General features: G+C 48.7%; 1 protein-coding gene across 2 annotated transcripts; it reads right to left on the bottom strand.

Annotated features, from left to right (window-relative positions):
• Positions 1–5109: 5109 nt before the first annotated feature.
• LOC127306248 (uncharacterized) lies at positions 5110–22792 on the bottom strand. 2 transcript variants are annotated; one of them, XM_051336873.2, is made up of 2 exons: positions 22555–22792; positions 5110–7417 (listed from the first exon to the last, which is right to left on the bottom strand). In XM_051336873.2, exon 2 carries the CDS (start codon positions 7405–7407, stop codon positions 5242–5244), a length of 2166 nt encoding a protein of 721 aa, XP_051192833.1. In that variant the 5' UTR covers positions 7408–7417; positions 22555–22792; the 3' UTR covers positions 5110–5241. The 2 variants fall into 2 exon arrangements, with proteins under 2 accessions (XP_051192833.1, XP_051192831.1); XM_051336871.2 differs by lacking the exon at positions 22555–22792 and adding an exon at positions 9939–10389.
• Positions 22793–23114: the final 322 nt, after the last annotated feature.

Below are 23114 nucleotides of genomic sequence, written 5' to 3'. Positions count from 1 at the left end.
ACATTGCTACAACTATTTTGCAAACAAAGTTCCATGGGTTTTTTAATTCTCTCTTCAAACACATCATGTCCTAATTCAATATAAAGTTCATAAAGATCCCTAATTTTTTAGTTGTTTTCCATTAAGCCTAACTAGTGAAAATAAAAACAAGAAACAAAAAGATGCAATTGCAGAATCTAAAGTAAATAACTTCGAGCACTCACACACCGGCAACAGTGCTAGGAAATAGCTTAGTAGTCGGAGGATGTGAATACCTTTTAACTTACCTCCCCGGCAACGGCGCCAGAAAATAGCTTGATGTCTACGCACGCTTCTATTCCTGTAGACAGTGTTGGGCCTCCAAGAGTAGAGGTTTGTAGAACAGCAGCAAGTTTCCCTTAAGTGAATCACCCAAGGTTTATCGAACTCAGGGAGGTAGAGGTCATCCCTCTCAAGCAACCCTGCAATTAAGATACAAGAAGTCTCTTGTGTCCCCAACACACCTAATACACTTGTCAGATGTATATGTGCACTAGTTCGACGAAGAGATAGCAAAATACAAGTAATATGGATGAGTATAAGTACTAATTGCAATCTGAAATAAATATGACAGCAAGTAAACATGCAGTAGAACAGTAAATAAACGGTGATTCGATATTTGGAAACAAGGCCTAAGGATCATACTTTCACTAGTGGACACTCTCAACAATGATCACATAAATAAATAACTTCTCTTCACTTGTGCTACTTCTCACACTCTCTTGTTGGATAACAAACACCATTCATTGTGTAGGGCTATAAAAGCACACCTCAAGCCGGAGTAAACAAGCTCCACAACATCCGGAGTTCATATTAAAGTAACCTCTAGAGTGCATAATAGACCGTTGCAATTTAGACCGAGTACTAACATAGCATACACACTGTCAACAATAGCTATGAAAGGGGGAATAGATCGCATCAATACTATCATAGTAATAGTTAACTTCATAATCTACAAGAGATTACAATCATAACCTACGCCAAGTACTACATGATGCACACACTGCCAACATTACATCATGGAGGAGGAATAGACTACTTTAATAACATCACTAGAGTAGCTCATAGATTAATAGTGATACAAAGCTCATGATCACATAAAGATCACATGGGAGAGAGAGATGAACCACATAGCTACCGGTAGAGCCCTCAGCCTCGGGGGAGAACTACTCCCTCCTCATCATGGGAGACAGCAACGGCGATGAAGATGGCGGTGGTGTCGATGGAGATGACTCCGGGGGCAATTACCCGTCCCGGCAGGGTGCCGGAACAGAGACTTCTATCCCCCGAAATGGAGTTTCGCGATGGCGGCGGCGTCCCTGGAGTCTTTATGGAGTTTCGTCAATTGGTATCGGGTTTTTAGGTCATGAGGGGTTTTATAGGCGAAGAGGCGGAGTCGGAGGGGCAACAGGGCTCCCTCACCACATGGCGGCGCGGCCAGGGTGGGACCCGCGCCCCCCTATGGTGTGGGTCCCCCTTGGCCCCCCTCCGGCTCTTCTTCGGTGTTCTGGAACATTCCGGGGAAAATAAGGCCTTGGGCTTTCGTTTCGTCGAATTCCTAGAAAATTGCCCGAACAGCCTTTCTAGAACCAAAAACAACAGAAAACAGGAACTGGCACTGTGGCATCTTGTTAATAGGTTAGTTCCGGAAAATGCATAAAATCATTATAAAGTGTGAGCAAAACATGTAGGTATTGTCAAACTAGCATGGAACATCAGAAATTATAGATACGTTGGAGACGTATCAGCCCACGACCCCGAAAGGGGCCACTTGGGCCGAGGGGGTGCTGCCTTGCCCTAATGGGGCAGGTGCACCAAGCCCTAAAGGCCCAACCGGCCACACCCCTAGGGTTTATGGGAAACCCTAAAATTGGAAGGCTTGGGGGAAGGAAAGTTCCCCCCTCCCCCTTGGGCCGGCCCTAGATGAGTTTGGGCATGGGGGGGCAGCCAACCGACCCTCCCCACTATATAAAGAGGGGAGGGGTGGCCGGCCAAGTCCCCAACCTGAAACTCTAGCCGCCACCTCTCCTCCCTCCTCTTTCTCCCTGCTCCGGCTTAGGCGAAGCCCTGCAGGGATTCTCCTCCTCCACCACCACCACGCCGTCATGCTGCTGGGATTCCGAGGAGATCTAGCACACCTCCGCTGCCCGCTGGAACGGGGAGAGGATGGACTTCATCAACACCGTACGTGCGACCGAGTACGGAAGTGCTTCCGGATTGCAGCACCGGAACGATCGTCTACATCGACCACGAGATCTGATCTCATTAAGGCTTTGGATCTACTAGGGTTAGTTCTCATCTATCTCGTTGCTCCGATCTCATAGATTAGGTCTTGGCTTTTCCATAGATTGGATCTTGGATTTATTCGTCTTTGCGATAGAATTTTTTTGTTTTCCATGCATCGAACCCATCACCACCTTCTCCTCCTCCGGCGACCACCACCTTCTCCTCCTCCTCCTCCTCCTCCTCCTCCTCCTCTTCCTCCTCCTCCGGCAACCATCACCTCCTCCTCCACCTCCTCCTCCTCTCCTCTCCGGCCGGCCTCCTCCTCCTCCTCCACCACCCACCCACCAACAACCTTTGGCCGGCCTCCTCCTCCGACCGGCCTCCTCCTCATCCACCACCACCCACCCACCCACCAATAACCTCCAGCCGGCCTCTTCCTCCTCCTCATCCTCCACCCACCCCACCCTACCCACCCACCTTCGGCGAAATTTCAAAAAAAAATCCGGCAAAATTCCTGCGGCACTAGATCTAGATCTGTCCGCCAATTTTTTAAATTAAAAAATCAAATTTTGTGGCGCACCACCGCTGGGTGCGCCACATAAAACAATTTTCTGTGGCACATGCCTGCCGGTACGCCACAGAAATTTCACATTTCTGTGGCGCATGGGTCTGTGCGCCTCAGAATTCAATTTTTTGTGGCGTGATGCGCCACAGAATTCCAAAATGGTGCGCCACAGAAGAGCCTTTTCCTACTAGTGTCGGATGGTATGCATCAGAGCAGGGGCTATTTTTGCAGGACACCTTGCGTCATGGTCCCTGGAACCGATAGGAGGAAGAAGGCAACACTTACAACGCCGAAGACGGTGTCCAGGTTGGGAGAACGAGGAGTTCCTCTTCGAGGAGGTGCACGATAATTTTTGCCGGTGGGAGCTTGACCTTTGTGGCTCCGCCATCAGCGACTGGCGGTGGCCACGGGAGATCACAGTGTCGTGGAGAGAAATCGATCGATTCCTACTTTTCGCACAGTTATGTTACACTTTGAGGTTCCTTATGTTAATGTGCCATCACCCTAAGTAGTACCCTTTCTTTACCATCGGACGGCTTAAATAACACTGGTTCATGTGGTTCACGAGTTGGGTCTGATCCTGCTACTAGACCCACAGTTCACACTTCACAGAGGCAAGTAAATATGGAGCCACAAGCCCCACGCAATGCGAACACCCAAACCTAGCATCTCAACCTCGCAGCCGACCCTGAAGAATAGGACCTTGAAAGGGTAGAAATCGAATTTGTGCATTTGCATAGCATGTATCTCTAAAATGAGGAAAGCTTTGAACTTTTATATTTACAAGCCAAAGTGATCAAGTTTGAACTCTAGTGTTCCATTTGACCTAGGTCAACACTGTGATTTGAAATTCAAACTTCGACATGACCTTGAGCATTTCAAAATATGGGATAATTTAGAACTTGAAACCTAGTATTATGTTTTAGAATTGAAGATCACGTTAACACATTTCCAACCGAATTCAAAATTGAGGTTAGACTTGAATTCAAATAATTTGAACCAAGACCTAACTCTTTGATTCATATGTTCACACAACTACCTCAAACAATATAATACATATCTCAAATACAAGATCCTATACATATCATCATATAAAATCACAACATACTTCCAATTTCAAATTTTAATTATAGAACTAGAGCCAAATTTAAATGCCCATAATAAAATAAATAAATATTAGAAAAATATGAACCGAAGATCAAAATCTTCACAATTGTAATCTCTATCAGGATAAAATCATTACAAAATCATTTATAAGCTTAATCCGAAGTAATAAAATTACACAAAGAAAATCCTATTGCAATCTATAAAAAAGAGGAAAATCCCATCCAAAAATTCCTATCTACCTATCTATCTAGACTAGCCTATCCATCTTCACTCCATCACCAGCACCAGGCACTACCTTCACTTGATCTTAACCAACCAGCACACACGAACACTAGGAAACCATGGTTGGGGTTAGGAATGTTGGATTCAACTTTGGTGAATCCATTTTGTGCAGAATCCAAATGAATTACTTCTAGGGAGAACTCCTAGAAGCAAAACAAAAATGTTAGGGGAGTTTTTTGTTTTTAAACAAAGGCAACCTCGAACATTTCTTTCATCCAAACCACAGAGGAAATCTCTGAACCAACAAGATCATGATCAACATCATACCAGTAGGCAACAATAATATCTTACGCAACTATCAATATCAAGGGCAACATAGGCAACCATCTCTGAAACCATCTTATCAAGGCAGCAATACAAAAAAACCTCCCCAAAACATTTAAAGTTGGATTCTTAAGCTCACAGTAAACCAAATGAACCAAATGAACAAGATCATGATCAACATCAAAGCAGTAGACGAATAAAGGAGAATTTTGGACCCGCGATGTTTCTATTGTACCACTCTGTTAGGTGTAATGTTTGTGGAACGGTGTTTTGCGAGCGTTATGCCAACAACTTGCGCACTACAACATGCAATGGTGTGCTAGGTTTATAGCAATACCCAAGCCTAGGCCCCACTTTTTGCACAGTTTTGATTGGAGTTAGTAGCACAGTAACTCCATCACCATCAGCATTGCTATCTGACTTGTTGTGCTGCTTTCTCTCAGCCCTCATTTTAACTGAGACTGAAATTGCATCCTTCTTGGCTTTGCAAATTGCGAGGGCGCTTTCGAGCTGGAGTCCATACTCTATAGCTCCTGGAGAGGGGGATGTCTCAAAGCTCTCTGCTGCGCACTTCTTTTCACCTCTCGCATTTTGTTGTGCCCAAACTGTAAAAGCGTGTAACTGGATGCTAGCATATAAATAGCATAGAGAGAAATAATCGAGTCTTATTCTAGAGTCTAGACAAACAATGTCTAGCGGCACAAAAAGCAGAGCAAATCGATTATAAAGGTGGAATGGGAAGAAAAAATAGTCAAGGAAGAACAAGAAACGATCGATAACTAGATATGAGTATGCAGCAGAGCAAACTGGTCAGGTGCACCCTTTTCGCCATCTATCCTGGCGTGTGCATCAAGGATCCAGACGATGGTGGTGAGCTCACCTCCCATTGCGAGCTGCTTGGCATGGGAATCCCGGCTGCATCGGATGGACGCATAGATGAGCAACTTCACCCAGGCATCAAGGATGCGCTCCAACATTATCTGCAGATCCAATACTTGTTCACGCCAAACGTCCCGCAGCATATGATGCATACGCATATCTTTGGGGGGTCCCCTCTTCTCGGGGCAATTCGATGGCCTGATCCGTTCTAGCATGAGCCTGGCGTACTGAATTCCATCAGAGAGAATAAGACTCTTGTTGTACAGCTTGCTTCTACTACTTGTACTACCAGGCTCACTGTCTGTGCCTGGCGCAATCTCCTCTTGGCGTTGCAGGATGCTCGCCAGCTCGTCATCTCTATCTGTAGAACAATGCATGTTTTTATTGCGATGCCAAAGAACTTCCAAATCCTCGCGGGTTACTTCATGCAGGCTGGAGAGCTTAAGGCCTGGTAGCATGTGGGGGCGTACAGCCACAATGAACATCATATAACTTGACAGCTCTTTTATTGCCTTGACGTACTCGTAATTGAACGATACTCCTTCTCTTGGCCTGCGCAAGAGAAAAACCTCCGTGGCGATGTGCCATGTGAGGACGACCTCTTGGAATTCAGGGCCGATCCCAAGAGCTTCGTCTAGTTTCCTACGATTAGCCAAAGCACCTCTTGGATCGTGCACTGCTTCTGGCACCGGTGGCTTTGGCTTTGGCGGCGGCTGAGCATCCGGCTTCGGTGGTGCAGCCTCTGGTGGTGGTGGTGGTTTGTCTAGTTCATATGATGACTTCAGCTTTTCCCAAACTTTTTTAAACAACAAGTCCCTGATGAATGGTGAGATTTCAAGGCCATCCAAGTACCCATACTGGTATTCCATCCAAACGCCTGTAGATGCAAAATTCTTAACCAGTCTGCTGAGTAGGCTGGTGGTTTCACGAGTGCACTCGTGTAACAGGTTGTACCTCCCGATGGCTCCCGACCACCTCCTGTAACTCGTTGGCTCCTTGATGAAGAGCCGTGACGGGGCTAGAAACACGAGGAAGAGACGGAGCCCCTTCCATGTCTCCACAAAGTTCTTGAGCCAATACCTGTTGTTGATGAAGGCATATGTCCACGTGGACCCTAGTGCTCCGAGCAGCCATCTTACATCCAGGATGAAGGTTGCAACCAGCAAGATGTAAGTGATTACGACATCTGCGCTCCTCTGGCCTTCTTTGCTGTGTAGCCAGAAGAGCGCAAACGCGGTTGCGGTGCAGGGCGGCGAAATGACACGGAGGCCGTAACCTGGCCAGGTATGGACAACTGCTGCCTTGGTGTACATGATGTCGTACATGAGGGAAAGCTCCATCTCCACCATCTTGCACACGCCCTTCCATCCACCAGAGAATTCTTTTTCGCGTGTAAGGTCGCGCCTGAGCGGATTCTTGCCAAACGGATAATCAGTGAATTCTCCCTTACTGACGTAAAATAGACCATGAGCGGCCAGCAGGGCTTGCTCGTTATCCAGCTCCTCCCCTCGAACTCGACTCATCAAGTAAGAACTGAGGCCCATTGGCTCCAGCTCCTTGAGTGAGCTCCGGATATTTCCCAAGCCGCCCCGCCATAGCGCCACTGTGCCCTCTATATACTTGGCAATGCCCAGGGAGAACATGATGAAGGACGCCGGCAGCAAGGTCCCTGCATTGCCACCAACAACAATATGCTTGTATAGGACAAAGATGACCGATACGACCTGTAAAGAGACTTCTAGCACTTGGCGCGCTGCAAGCACATTGTCCTCGATAGAAAAGGCACTGATGTTGTCTGGTCTGCCAAGGTGCATTAGGAGGAAAGGCGTCCAGAACGCCACAAGCTGCAGCTCTTGAGACGCGCTGCCAAGGAACAAGTTAGCTAGTGCCTTGGTCGTAGCCAAGCTGGCAACCTGGTACGCAGGCCATAGGAGGAGCATCCGCCAGCCAGATGCTCTACGCCGTCGAACTCCCGCAAAGTGGATCAGGACAAGGTATGCCACAAAGCTCGAAAGGACCAACCCCCGGATCAGCCATTCGTTTACCAGCGTCAGCAATCCAGCCATAATATTGGTCCTGCAGCAAAGTTCAGATTACATGTCATCACTTATGAAAATTATATTGGTTAATGCTGCACCTGTATGCTAAAAGGGGGGCCGAAATTATGAGCACACTACAATAGAACATTTTTTAGATAATGACTACAATAGAACATGCTATAAGAAAGTGTTTATGGCAGAACATAATTAGCTGTGCTGTACTCTTCTGTATATAGGACCAATGGGATGTGGACATAGCCCAGTGGTTGGGGTCGCAGTGGTGCACCCCAACAACTAGAGTTCGAATCCTGTCAGGAACGAATTTCTGGAAGTCTCACGCCAAGGTCATGCTTCTACTATATCATTTAGTGTCTAGTTCCTCCTAGCACTAATTCATTTTTTTGTATATAGGACCAATGCAATACGCTCGAAAGTGTGTATATGTGTTTTTTTTTCTGAAAGGTCCAGCAAATTTCTGGCCTTTTCGTGTTAAGCAGAGGGAAAAGGGTTTATAGTCATAAAAAGTGGATAATACACACGAGAGAAAGGTATTACAAAGAGAAAAGAAAAAAACATTCACAGTTGGGTTGAAGAGCCTGCAGCTTTAGCCTTTTCCTCTCTCTGGATCCACGAAGGGTGCAACTAGGCACTTGGCGCCAGCAAGACGCCAATCTTCAAGAATTCTTCTGATCGCCGAGACAATTTCCCTGACCGGCCTAATCTTGTTCTGAAAAAGTATGCGATTTCGCTCATTCCAAAGATCGTAGGCTAGGCGATGATGATGAGCATAGAAAAAATCTGCGATTTCGCTCATTCCAAAGCTCGTGGATGATTTGCCTCCAAAGATCAGCAAGACTGGATCGAGTGAGAGTTCCAGGACGTCGGATCCAGGCTCCCGCATCCCTGCCACCGGGAGGCCCTTGCCCAAACATGTGAAGAAACAGGGCAGCTGCTGAAGAGGTGCACAGAGGTCTCCAGTTCACGGGTACACAAGGGCCAGAAATATCAATTTGGTCATCCCAGCGCATGAGCTGAGGAGCACAACAAAGTCTGTGGTGGAGTATGAGCCAGGAGAAGAACTTGCGCCGGGGTGGCGCCCATGGTCTGGAGATGATGTGTTTGAGAGCATCTCCACTCGCGCCGGCGCCTAAAATACTCCCTTGCCGCAGCCTCCGAAATTGATTTTCAGCCGACGCGGCCCAACTTTGCATCCGGCGCCCCAAGCTGAACCCGGTAGAAAGGGAGTCTAGCGAGCGCCGACGCGGAGGAATGACGTGGGAAGAAGTCGCGAGAAACGTCTGCATGGCCGTGGACCTGCCCTTGCCGAGTTGTCTTCCTCCTCGCACCGCCTTCCGCGCCCGTCGAGTTGCGTCGCCGTTAATGCGCGCCTGCTCGGCTTCAGCGGCGATCAAAGGCTGCTCACCCCGTCTTCCGCGTCCAGTCACGTCGGCGTTAATGCGCGCCTGCTCGTTTTCAGCGCCCCTGCTCGTCTTTAGCGGTGGTGTTAATGCCTGCCAACGGCTTCGGCCGCTTTATAAACAGCCGCGTGCCTCCCTTGCCGCGCCGTTCCACCTCGCCTCGCCTCTCCTCTCCTCTCCAAGCCTTCCCCGCGCGGGAGGCTCGGCGACGCCGGCCAGGGCTGCAGCAGCTACCTACCACAGCCGAAGAAGGAAGACCCCGACGACGACGAGGACTACGCGATGGCCATGTACCACCGCCTAGGGCTCGGGCGCGGCAACGGCAGGTAGTAGTTAGATTTTTTGAAGTCTATATTTTAGAATTTGTACAAAAATATCGGCCATATATGCTATCAATGAATTTAGTTTTTCGTTGAATTTTATCATGTTTTAAATTTTCAATTTTTTTTGGTACAGAGACCTAACTGCCAGCTGTTCGGCTCCTATTTTAATTTCACCGCCGGCCCTCCCATGTGAACCCGAAAACAGGTGCACCCGAGGGCATACAGGGGAGCCGAGCGGAGATGCTCTGAGGATGATGGATAGGTTTCAGCCTTACAACTGAATGTGGCATGCAGAGCTAGTAGAGTTAGAGCCCGAAGGGGCGAGGTTCCAGACAAGGGCTGTTTTACGGTGGGGACAAAGCAGCGTCAGCCGTCCAAGGGCAGAGATCTGAGCGCTCAAGTTGAGTCATACTAGTCCGGCTTCTGCTCCTCTAGCAGTAGCAGATACGGCACGGGACATTGCCGTCGGTTCCCAGTGGCAATGCCAATGCACTCCACTGATACCCCCATGAGCAGAAGCCGCATGCAAGCGAAAGCAAGGAGGAATAACATGGAGGAGGAGAACAGGGCAGCGTGGGCGGGGGCGCAGCCGCGTGCAAGCGAAGGCAAGGAGGGAGCGGCGGCGTTGGGGCCATGCGAGGGCGGCGGCGTCGGGTGATCGATCCAAACCGACCCCTAATCGTGGACCAAGCTGCTCTCTCGGAAGGAAAAAAGCAAAACATGAAGTTCCTAAACTACCCCTAGCTCAAATACTACTCGCGCCCGGGACAAGTAAATTGTACTGTAAAAAGCCTCCCAGACAATGGAGTCTGCAAACCTGGCCCGAGGATGATATGTGCGCCCTGAATCAGCCGCCAGAGCTTCAGCCTCCAGGAATGTCGTTAGTGAGGTTGTGCCTGAGATCATCAATATTGCACATTCCTATCCAAAACTACAGCAAAAGGAGAGAACCTGAGAAATTGAAAATTGCAGAGGGAGGGAGGGAGGGAAGAAATCTGGGGCAGGGGAGCTGCTGCAAGTGCGCGCACAAACGGGGTGATGACGGGGAGAGCCTCGGCTAACGACGGCCCTGCCCGCTCTCCACCTCGCCGGAATCCCCAATCCTAGGATTCTGGGCGACATGGTCGGGGGAGAGGTCGGCGCTGTTAGCGTGTGAGCAGAGGCCATTGAAGTCGTGGTGGACGAGAGGGATGAAGGCACCGCGGCGATGGGAACACGCGGCAGAGGCGGATGTTCGGTAAGCGGCGGCCAGGTCTGCGGGAGCGCTAGCGGTCTGTTCCACCTCCATCTAATGTGACTAATATGTTTGGTAATTGGTTAAGTGGAGTGAAAAAAAATGATAAAGTCTATATTTGAATGGGTGTTTCGGTAATTTGTTGGTTTATTTGGATTTGCCGGAATTATATTATCTTTAACAAATAAAAGGAGATCATTTTTTTGCAGGTTATTCTTCGTGCGACGCATTGGATACAACTATGGGCGTATATGCTTCCGGAGGACCAACGAGGTACTATGACTACTGGGTGCAACCGTATGCTGGAGGTCACTCAAGACTGCTATTTTCAGGCTACTGGATGACGGCACATTAAATTCTAGATGGATACTTTTTGTGTACTTTTCATCTACCTCTGTTTGTTCTTTTGGTTTCAACAATAGCAGACACTTCTTATGTGATAAGCCCTTTTTGGTGACAATTATCAATAAATGGATGTGCGCTGAAGAGGTCGGGGCGTTGCTCCCATATCTAAAAAAAGTGGGTTGTTCCACCCTTATGTTGCGTGGAGGACGCAATGGGCACGAGGTCTAGCGGCGCAACATCGATGGAAACTTGTGGCAGCGGCGGGGTGGGGCACCCGGCGGAAGCTGCTGGTGTAGTGCCGGCGGCGGTTCGCCATGGGCCGCTCGAGAGGGTCTGGTGATTTTTCTTGTTTGTTTTTTGATATTCAAAACTTAGGGTAAGAGATCAGGTGCTCAGCTTTCGTTCTTTGAAAAAAAAGAGGAAATCCTTCACAGGCTCGGCGACCCTCCTCCTCCCTTCCCCGTTGCTGACGCCAGTGGGTGCCACCAGGAAAAAACCATGCGGTTCCGGCGGCGGTGGTCTCCCTCTTACTTCCCGTTGTAGGACATGTCGGGGCAGGCTCGACCAGATGGCGGTGGAAGGCGCCGGTCCCGGCCCTGGCCTACGCGGCTCCCGACTTGGTTGATGGCATGGTGCTCGGGTGCGGTGGTGGTGCTTCTGCCCGCCACCGCAGGTGCTGCAGGGTGAGCTCGTGAGGTCGGCCAGATCTGGGCCCAGCGACCTAGATCCTGGTCTTCCGGGCCCGACTGTTATCACACCTTTGCTTTCCCCACTGTGGCCTCCCCTGACTTTCATCGTGGTTGCTCGGTTGAGGTAAATGGTGTCTGAGCGCAGGTTCCAGAACTACGCGGTGGCCGGTGACCATTTGTCTTGCCCGCTCGGTTGTGTCGGACCATGGTGGGCTTTTGGTTGTTTTGGCGTCGATGTGGGCGACATTCTTGTTCGGTATCCGGGACTGGGTCATTGGGCTGATGCGAGCTCGTCGGGTAGGCAACATGCTCAGTACTGCAGCTGCTCTTGCGGTTGTTGTCTATTTTCCCTTTGACCAGTTTGTGCACACTAGTGCAGGTGTTGTCTCGCTAGAGTTAGTGCGGCTGGTGTTGGTGATGTCTAGATTCGTGTCTGGCCAGGACCCAGCCCTCGTGCGGGTGATAGTCTACTTGAGGCTAGACCATCGTGCGACTTGGATTGGTCACGCGGCTATGTTTTCTCTATCCGCTCTACATCCTCGCGATGGTGACCGGATTTTTATCAGGTTGAACCTTGGCGAAAGTTGTGCATGGCTCCGGCCTATGCCGATGACGGCGTCACCCGCAGGTGTGGTAACCTTGTTGAAGGCATCCCGATGAGGTCTCTCTAGTTCGAATTGGTGGACTCCATCCCTCCGCCTCAGCCTGCTTTCCATGGTGGTCTCGCTTCATGCAAGCCTCTTTCATGGGCGGGCACAGACAATTTGCAATGGGTATTCAAACTAAAAAAAATCATTCCAAGGAAAAACTTGAAGGGTAAAGAATTGTGCAATACAACAATACAAACATAAGGATTCACAAAGGATTTAATATAAACATAAAGGTTTGGGAATTTTCAATAAGGACATCATCACAAAATAGTAGAGAAATGACATGACAAATTATTCAATACTAAACAAAAAGGTTCACATTTTTTCCGTAAATAACTACTATACTAAAGCTGAACAAGTTCCATTTTTCTCAGAATTTTGGATTATTTTTGTGCCTATGTGCCATGCTGACACGTGTTCTGTTGTGCTACATGGATCTTTCGTGTGCATTTCAGGGGACGTCTTGCAGTTTCTTTTTAGTTTCACCCTGTGTGGTTTTTACATCGTGTACACTTCTGGGTGGACATAGTCATAAAATTCCCAACTCCACCGCTTCGGTCCAGCAGTTGGTCAAAGCGGTGCAAGGAATGGTTCAGCAGTGCAACACGCGTCCCGCCTGGGACCCCCTGCCTACCCCTCCGCTCACTAATTTTCCTCATGAGCTGCCCAATCTCCTCCCCATGTCCCTCACGAGCTGCCCAATCTCCATCTACAGTAGACTCCATGGGACCTTCTCCGGCGTCTCTGAGGGCTTCGCCAGTCCGGCCGTCCGCCGCCACGGCAGGGATGACCGAGGGATCGGGTCCTGCGTCTCCGGCCCGCCGTCGGCTGCCACGATCACGACCAGATGCGTCACGAAGCCGGTGGCCAGCTCCGCCCCGCCCACGCCCGCGGCCGTCGCCGCGGCGCCGCCCCCGCCCGGCCACGGCTCGCCCCGCCCGGCGACCTCCGCCGCGTCCCGACAGGCCACGCCCGGCCATGGCTCGCCGAGCCACGCCGGCGGCCAGCTCCGTCCCGCCCACGCCCGTCGCGGCGACCGCCGCCCCCGCCCGGCCACGGCTCGCCCCGCCCGGCGACAACCGCGCCCGCCTGCCCGCGCCGTGGCCGAGCTGCAGCTGCTGCCTGGCCGGGCCTGCTCGCCCGTGCCCACGAGTGGCCGACGCGGCCGGCGGCGTGCCCGCCCGTGCGTGCCCGACGCGGCCGGAGTCGAGGCGCGCACGGACAGCTCTGATCGGCTCCACCCCTGCTGACCGTTTCTCCCGTCTCGCCTCGGGGAACCTCGGCCCGGCACAACGCCCACCACTCAGCGACCGGCGCTCCCCACTGCCGGTGTCGCGATTCGTGGCAAAACGGGGAGGCTCGCTCTCTGGTTTCTCTGTTCGCGGTAAGGTTCCCTAGGGGCGCCGCCGCCACTCACCGCCGGCCGCCTTCCACGTCCTCGAAGCGCCTCATCGGACGACCTGCACCGCCTCCTCCGTCCACCTCTCCTCCATCGACCCGCAATTCCTCCCCCAGCCACGCTTCCGCAGGTCGGCCTGCACCACCTCCTCTGCCAGACCTGCAGCGTGGTCGACCTGCACCACCTCCTCTGGCCGACCTACAGCGCTTCAGCCACCGTGGCCAGCCTGCACCATCTCCTCTGGCCGACCTGCAGCACCTCAACCACCACGGAAAACAGGTATGATTATTTTTCCTTCTCTCAAAGTTTTGTCTCTGTTTTTGCCAAATATTAGATGATTGTACAACTCAGTGAGCAAATAGTTGATTGTACAATTCAGTGAGAAAATAGATGATTGCACAATTCAGTGAGCAAATTTGTTGTGATTAGGATGTTAGAAATTATTTGCATGTTAGATAGTAAGCTTTTTCCTGTCTTCCTGCAGCAGCTCATCACCTCGCGGTGGCGCCTCGACCCTACCGGGTGGTCGGCCCACACTCGACGACCTGCAGCGCCGCCGGAGCGCGCAGAGCGTGGCCCGGCCAGGAGAAAGCCCGCAGCATGGCATGGCAGAGTTGGAGTGGTGCACGAGCTGACGGGATTCTATTTTCTCTCTGGTGGCTCATACCAGATCAGTTGAGGTGGCCATACAACCTCTTCTCTAATTTCCGGTGACACTCTTGCCGTGCTGCTGGAGTTGTCCACGGATTGCCCATTTTTGCATTCGGCCGCCAGTGACATGGGTTTTTTTTTAGTTTGGCTGGTACATGCTGCTCCCGGTTGAGGTGAAGATTAGTGTTCGTGGGAGTTATTTCTTGGGATGTTCTGTTATCCATGTGTGTTCTTGATTCGATTTGCTGTTCCGTAGGCTGCCATGGGAAGGTGCATTTTTAAACATGCAGTAATTGTTGCAGGCTGGTTGGTTTGATGGATGAGTTGTCAGGTCATTTTTACGGTTTAACAGGATCAGCTAGCAAATTCGCCAAGGCAGGCGGCTGACTAATTGGCTCCATGGTTCTACTTCCTATTTGTGTTGGAAACAACCATCTTATATTATGTTGAGTGCTATTAAAATGAGAGAAACAATGTTAATTCCACGGCAATGTCTGTCCTCAATGCTTCATGTATTTGAATTACACAAAAGAATCATGTATTTATAAAGCCAAAGGTGGATTTGCGAAAAAATGTTTTATTTCTTTAATTTGTTTTGTAGGTACTTCGGATTTCGGTGACGTTGTTGGGTCATCAGTGCAAATGCCTGGACTGGTTATGGCTCTTCATTGCAATTTGGTTCGTACGGTGTTGCTTCAGGTGAGCTTTGTCAGCATCCTTATCAGTCACGTTTGCTAACCTATGTATACCTCAAATATTACTTGATGATATTTTCATGTTCTTTTGTTTATATATTTATAGTTTAAGATGACAAATACTGGTGTCTTTCCGTATTGGTATATTACTTTGTACACCTCCACCGCCTTCCAGAATTTGCATGTTGCTGGTCCGATCCATTGTTGTACAAATCCGAGTATTCTATTTTGTTTTCTGTTGTTCTGATTTGGACCTTTTAGTCAGCTCAATTCGTACTGCCATGTCCTTTCGTGACATATGCACAATTTGCCTAGACTGGAATCGTCATAACCTGGAATTCATTGAGAAGTGTCGTCTTTTAGTATAGAGTGGCATGTTTTCCGTATTGTTTCTTGCATATTTCATAATTTTGTTTCACCTTTGCACACTCTTATATTCCTTTCTACAAGTAATGCTGAAGTTGGTTTTAGTTGATGCATCCGAAGATGATTATTGCACAGAATTAGTGCTACCTATAGTCGTTTTTCGTATACCAGTTTGTATTTAGGTGGTTACATGACAGACCATATGATATTTTAGGAAGGTCTGTACTACCACACTATTGTTTTGAGAAAAGAATCGGTAACATATTTGGGATGGGGAGGTTGTTCCTGCGATGGGACTGTCGCAACTGATTATCAGTGGCTTATAGCTGCCGGTGTGTCATTTACTGCGTAGTTTTCAGAGTAATCTATCTCAGCATGAACATGCTCGACGAGTTTTCAGATGATGTGCAGAGATTCAAAAATTATGCTACCTTTGTTGTTTAAGGGTGACAAAAAGGAAGAAGCCATGCAATTATTTACTGCCATTCTCAAAAATGGTTTAGCACATAGTGTGTGAACATGGTTGCTACATGGTCCTGATGATCCCTTTGTATCCATGACGCAGAATTATCTCCCTCACTCCAGGGACTGCCTAACTCCCATATGTCTGAGTTCAAAAAATGACTCCAATATACTTTGTTCTGCACCGAGGATAGGGAGGCAACATTTATCAGGGTTGATGATTCTCCTTCCCGGTTGACATCTCTTTTCTCTAGATGTGAGTATACACAACACTTGAGATATCTGATATCAGTCCTTTATAGAGTTCAAGTGTTGTAGTCTTTTATTCTTCGCTGCACGATAACCCTACGGGCGCGGCCGTTCCTGCTGGGAAGTCCTGTGATAGATTTAACTCAAATTTCTATTGATGGAGGTTGCAAGTGCCAAATCCTCGATGTATCTATGTGACACAGCTCCAGGTGCTGAACACTTTGTTTAAGCGATGCAGTGCTTGGTTCTTAATTGTTATTATGTAGTAACTGCAGGCTCCTGTTATATGACAGTGTCGTGATATCCTTTTGTTGGAGTCGTGTTTTTTAATGTTTAATGTTCGGAGAGTTGGTAAATGCGTGTTGAATCCTATTGTGTTGCTTCTTTACTACTACTAAACAATGTTGCTCCTCATGGTTCTAATGTACCTCTCAAAGAGTAATCTCTATGCCCTTTACATTTTGTTCCTATCTGATTAGTAATTTCTCCCGTTTTAATTTTACCCAGCTGCACTGCTGAACAAATAAAAGGGCCACCGGCTCTACATATCTCTACTTTTTTACTAGCTCTAACCTATGTGACCAGTTCACTTAGGAATGAGGTGCGACCTCTTTGTACTATATATTTGCTCTCCCATTGCAATTTTGCTTCATTTATATGAAAACATGCAGAAGGCCTCGATATGCATTGTTGGGTCCCTTTCTCATGTGTGATGCTTAGTCCTTAGACTGCCCTTAATAACTCAATTGTGCAGCTGCTAAGTGTTCTTCCTTCACTCTTTGCCATGAATGATATACAACAGTAATGGATGCATGATTGACATGTTGATTAATTCGTACAATGCTACCCGGATTACTTTCATTTTTTGGACAAGGAGAAGACCCCAGGTCACCAATTCTGTTTCAGCACAAGCACAATATACATACTGAATTACATAGGCAATAATTTTTTCTGAATTTAGACCAGCACAAATAGGGCATTGCCTACTGCTATGAGCTGTACAATTGTATCTAAAGATAGGCTTTGAATCATTGCTATTGGGGGCTTGATGTGCACAGTCAGGACTAACCAAACTGATGTCTCTTTTTTTCTTTCAAATATTGCAGCCTGTAGTTGAGCAACATTCTGAAAGGAGGCAAGGACACTAATTTCCAGCGTCACCTGTTGCACGGAAATGGAGTTTGTTGTTCAAGCTCTAGGGAGGCTAAGAGTTTTTTTTTCGGCGGTAGTGAGGGATTGCCGATAAGAAAAATGACTAGCACGGTATTTTCATGTAGTATATGAACTCTTGTTTTCATAGCTGGAGGCACGAACAATATGTATTTGTAGATGACCTATCAGTTTAATCTGGCCAGTTTGTGTTTGGCGTTCTTTTATTGTTTAGCATGACAAGATTTGAACTGTGCAATTATTGAGTGGTATACACTTCTGAAATTATTTCTTTGTGATAATTAGGATATATAATTTTCCAGTTCTGTATGACTGTGTATACATGGGGAGAAATCTTGCACAATTGCAGTGTCATATTTGCTTGTGCGTACTCAATGGCATTTTTGCAGAGCCCTATCCCTCTCCCTGTGTTAAACCCATTCTTTATGTCAGATTATAATCTCCTAATATGGCCATGTACTCACCTCACAAGTACAACATACCATGAAATTTCCTCCGCTTTTCAACTCGCAGGTACCACCTAGGCGCGGCGTCTTTGCCGCGCCATTACATGCTAGCTACTATACCAAACCTGAACAGCTTCGATTTTTCTCAGTTTTTTGAATTTTTTTTGGGATTAATGTGGTGCTAACACGTGGCTCAAACTGCTCTGTTATTGTTTTGTGTCCAGTTTTTGGTGCGTCTTGCATTTTCGGTCGGTTCTGTTTGGTCTGATTCTTCCAGTGGTGTTAGTTTTCGTTTAAGGCCTGGGTGTGTGTAGCCTTTTGTTCTTCGTGGTAGGGTCCACAGCCATGTGATGGGCGGTGCGGTGGTCAACCGTGTCACATGCTCCCTCTTCTCACTCATATTCTTCTCTCTCTCCAAACCGCCGTGGGAGACGACAGAGCAACGAGGGGAGGACGCGCGGCGCGAGAGGCTCCGCGAGGTTGCCTCCGACGAGCGCGAGGAGGCACATCGTGCCGCCGGAGGATCCGCCACGCCGCCGCCCGCGAGCACGACGAGGCGCCACGCCGCCGGTGACGAACTGTGAGGCGCCTCGCGTCTCGGGAGACGCACCTCTCGGGAGGCTCCGCCATGCCGCCGAGAGACGACCGCGCCGACGCGAGTCGCCGGCAGCTCCTCCGCCGGACACCGCGAGAGGCTCCGCCACGCCGCCGGCGGCGACCACGACGAGGCGCGCCGCGTCTCGGGAGCGCGCCTCGGGAGGTTGCGCCACGCCGCCGCCGCACGACGTTCGCTCCTCGGGAGGTTACGCCACGCCGCCGCCGAGCGGGGAGACGTGTCGCGTCTCGGGAGGCTCCGCCACGCCGCCGGCGGCGAGCACGAGGAGCGCGCCGCGTCTCGGGAGGATGCGCCACGCCGCCGGCGACGAGCACGACGACGCGAGTCGCCGGCAGCTCCTCCGCCAGCCGCCGCGTGAGCCTCCGCCACGCCGCCGGCGACGAGCACGACGAGGCGCGCCGCATCTCGGGAGGTTGCGCCACGACGCGGGGCGCGGGTGAAAGCGAAATGAGCGCGTGTGAGCTGGAGCGACCGATTTTGCGGACGCGATCGGTCGGCTCATTACAAATGTTTTCCTTCTTCTATCCCCACGCCTTCCATGTCGCCTACCGATTTTCCATTGCCTCGCCGCCGCCACCTACGGCTTTATCCGAGGGCCGCTGTCGAGGACAGGGACATCAGCGACGGGAGTATCACGCGGGTAGGAGCGGCATCGCACCGACTTTCCTAACCATTCCTCTATGGTTAGGAAGCACACCTCGCTGTAGACATCGCCTGACGGCCAACAAACAAAGGGGGGCTTCAAAAGGTAGGAAACACTCTTAGCATGTAATTCAGTTTTGAGTGTGCTTCTTACCCTTACTGTGCAATTTAATATACTCTTCTTTCGATAAAAAAACATCTACTCGGAGATTTGGATGGTGTATGACTGCCTATGCTACCATCCACCTTTTAGATTCAATACATTATGGTCGTCAGTAGTTTCCCTGCCCCTGTGCAAAAAAAAAAAAAATGAACAGTTCCCCTGTTCTGGGTTTTGAGTTTTTTACAGGCCAATTTTTCTATAACTATTTTTGGGTGGTTTTATCTATGTGTTATAGGTCTCTCTATGCTTATTTTGCACTCTATCAACCCATCCATATCCTTAATTTTCTTTTTTGCAGGGCTTCCTTTCCGCCTTGGTTTCAGAACTTGTGTTCATGTTATTAGCTATAGAAATGCAACTGTGTTGTGTATGGAAATGGGGTTGCGACAAAGCAGAGCTCATTGCACTGCGCCCTCACATATCCCCACCAGCTACATGGGCCACATCACCTCCTGCGACAGCCTTGGCGCTCCAGGGCGATTCGAGCAACGCCCGGAGCCATCTCGGGCATCTGTGTGGCGTTGGACATCGAAAACTCAACGGGAAACGGTGGCCTCAAGCGCGGGTCTGTCTTAAGTCCATGTGCATTCTGTCCCACCGGTGCCCGGCAGCGTCGACGACCATTTTCTCCTTCCACTGTCTTCTTTTCATCGCCCCAGCCAGATGTACTTCCGGCAAGAAGGGTGTAGATACGTGTCCCTGTTCTAACAGCTGTTCAGAAATTCATCTAATTCTTGCGTGCATTATATGTCTCATCTTAGTTCTAACACATGTTCAGAGATACTGATTTTGAAATTTGGCAGTCCAGTAGTAATCCGTTAGCCATCAAACACATGCATACATTTGTTGATACTGACCGTATACGTACTAAAGACGCATAGGCACTACGTGGCGTAAACCTTATGCAGTATATATAGAGATGTAATGGTACCTACACGATATATTGCCCCTTAGGCTTTGGCCTGCCAAAACACCATAAGGTTCTTTACATCCATGTTTCTTCTTGCATATGTTTTCTGATTTTTTATGTAGATTGTTCTCTTGCAGTGGGAGTCAGCTGTGTTTTGTTCATCTTCCATTTTTTTAGCTATTTAGCTATTTTTTTATTTTACTACTCCCGTTAGACTTTGTGAGACTCGAAACTGTTTCTGAATCATTATTGCTTTCATGTAGAATATGATGATGATACTGAGGCTGGACAGGTCAGTGCAATCACTAATGAAAACCTTACTGTTAGTTAGTTCTCCACGAGCATACAAAATGTAAGAAAGCAGGAGAAAAACTCAATAGTTAATTCTCCATGAGCACCTCAACTATTTCTCATGTTGCAATCTACTGTCGCTCTTATTTTTTGAACTGGACACTCTTTTGGATCGTCGCTTCCAGTATAAAAAAAATCGACAATACATAGTAGCCCTCCAGCGTGTCTGTTGTATTTGTCTTCCACCTGATGTGAGTACATATTTAGATATCTACAGGCAATAATAGCTGAGGTGTATTTTATTTCTACCAGTTAGGACATGTGCTCTTCGCATTGATTTAGCCCGAGTAGGTTTCTTACTCTATTCCAGCTACATCAATAGAGAATACTCTTTTTGATTCTTTATCACACCAGGCACATGGTTCTGTCTTCATTTTACATGCAAGAATACTGAGACGACCGGTAAATTTGCATGATTGCACACACTAATAAGTAAGATAATACTCATACTTCCAATTTGCGGCAACAATTATAAATATTCATCAGTGCACTATGTGCTGTGGATTTATTCAATGGCATATTGGCAGTGATAGCCCATTCTTTTCCCCTTAATTACGATGTCTAATATTTGACATGTCCAACATGAGCCGATAAGAGATAAAAGCATGGGATGGCTTCCTGCCTTCATATTCCTCATTTTCATGGCTGCAGACTCAAATTGTTCAAAACTTAACTACATGTGTTGTAACTTTATAAATAAAGTCCTCAAGTGAACAATTTTGTTCACAATGTCTTCTCCTATTGAAACTATGCAACATATTCTAAAAAAGGCCTACCTTTTGTTCTTCAACTTGCAACCACAATGGGCGCGGCGTGCCGCCGCGCCTTTCTTTGCTAGTAATCTAAATTGGAAGAGCATTTGCTGATTTACTAGTCTAGAATCTGGAAAAAAAATCAAGATTCAGAATCCTAACCTGCAGGCCGCAACGTGCAGTGAGAAATTTCAGAGAACTTCATGTTGTAATCTCCTAGCTCTGGCCTCCTGGTTACCCCTGGCCGCTGCTCCCTGATCGAGTCGTGGTGCCGGCGGCCCGGCGACCCGCGCCTGGCAGCAATCACGATTCCTATCGCCGCCTTCGCTGGGATGACAATCGCCTGCCGCTGGACAAATTAACCGTGGAAGCTGAAGTGTCACGGATTCGCCGGAGCAAATCTGCTGCCGTTTGGGCTTTGGTCTGGATTTTTCGGTCGGTCTAGTGCTTATGGGCCAGACACGTTCGTGATTTTGTTGCCTAGATGGGCAGGATACCTGCACGTACTGAGTACTGACGAGAAATATGATGTGTACATAGAAATTTTCGGTCAAAAAAATGGGTATTCAGCTGAATACCCATGAATCTGTTTGTGCCCGCCAGTGGCCTCTTTGGTAGTGTCCTGCGGATCACCATGTGACCTCTCGCTGGCGACGTAGCCCTCGCGCAACGTCGGGGTGGCTGCTTTTATACGGTTTTGGTGTGGTTATTGGCGGTTTCCGTAGCATCTTGAGGGCTTTGCTAGGTCCTCGCTTTGCTAGCTTAGTTCTGGACCTAAACATATCTCTAGGGTGGCGGTTTCGGGTCTAGGGTGAAAACTTTGCAGGACCTTGGTCTCTACCGACGACGTTGACGTGTTAACGCGCCATGCACCTTCTAGGAGTTATCGCAAAACCCCCTCTCCTTTGGATTCTCAAGCTTGGCTAGGTTGTGGGCCTATTGTTGGGATCCCCCTTAGGCTGTAGTTTTGGTGCGGTGGAGGCTTTTTGGTGTGAACATGGTGATGACTACTCTGATGCAACAGAAGTAAGGCTTCCTTGATCAAGTTGGCGCTTTGGCTTGACTTTTTCTGTGTTGTATTTCGTTGTTGGTTTGTACCCTTGGCGTGTATGTTGTAACTCATGGTGTAATTACTAGCCGATTGATGGCTTCGTTAATCCAAAATCGGCTCATTTCAAGCCTTCCGTCTAAAAACAACTAAGAGGGAAGACTGGAATATTTGGATAAACTGGCAGCAAAACGGAGGGCACACTAATGATATTTGTATTAAATCAAAATCAATTAAAAGGAACAGAGAGAGTAAGCACTAAAATTCGGTTGTTTTTGGTATATGAGAACTGAACCTTTACTGGATGGCAAATGAGCAAATTTGACGAGATTATCAATGATATAGATAGAAGCAATTTTCTCGAGTATTCCCCTCTAGGGTTGCTCTGACGGTCCTGTTCTTTCGGTTGGAGTGCTTGAACAGGCAGGGGCATGGCCAGCCGCATAGGGGACGGCAGGAGCCATGTCGTTACACACAAAGTGTGTATATGTGATTCTTTCATGCTAATTTTCTAGTAGAACACATTATGCATCTGTGTGTATGGACGAAACCAAAATCATTGCATTTCTTGCTTCACATCAATTTAAAAACTCACCAGCTTAATTAGCCGCTAACTTCCTGCCTCAGCTCTGCAAAGAACCTCGGTAACACCGTCGGCTGTGCGGCTCAACGAGCTCCTAGCGCCGCTGCCACTGTCGGCCGGATGGATGACCGTGCTAAGCGTAGAGATGCTTCGTGCAGGGGCAATGGCGATGGATAAGAATGGTTTGCATTGCTAGGCGCGCGGTAGCTGGTGGTTGCCAATAGCTCAAGAGTAAGACACAGAGCAGACAGCATCGGTGCTTGTGACCACAGTAGGCGTCTAGCCGGTGGCGGAATGTTCATAGGCGTTGATTCTTCTCACCTCGCAGGACCACCTTGTCTACCTCGGCTGGAGTCTGGAGATGTGGTAGATCCCTTCCATGGTAGTATTGCAGAGAAGCCGAGTTCTTGGAGGAGGAATGCACCATCGCGACGCGGAATATGCACGTGTGCCCAGCGCACTACAAGAAATTCCTTCTTTGCCGAGTGAGAAAATAATTTGCAATCTTTTTGCCAAGTGTTTTCTTCTAGTACTCGGCAACTCTAACTGAAAGGACATGTGTGAGAAAGGAT

The sequence above is a fragment of the Lolium perenne genome, chromosome 6 (genome assembly GCF_019359855.2).
Source record: "Lolium perenne isolate Kyuss_39 chromosome 6, Kyuss_2.0, whole genome shotgun sequence".
Taxonomy (NCBI): Eukaryota; Viridiplantae; Streptophyta; class Magnoliopsida; order Poales; family Poaceae; genus Lolium; species Lolium perenne.
This window is presented reverse-complemented; position numbering and strand designations above follow the sequence as displayed.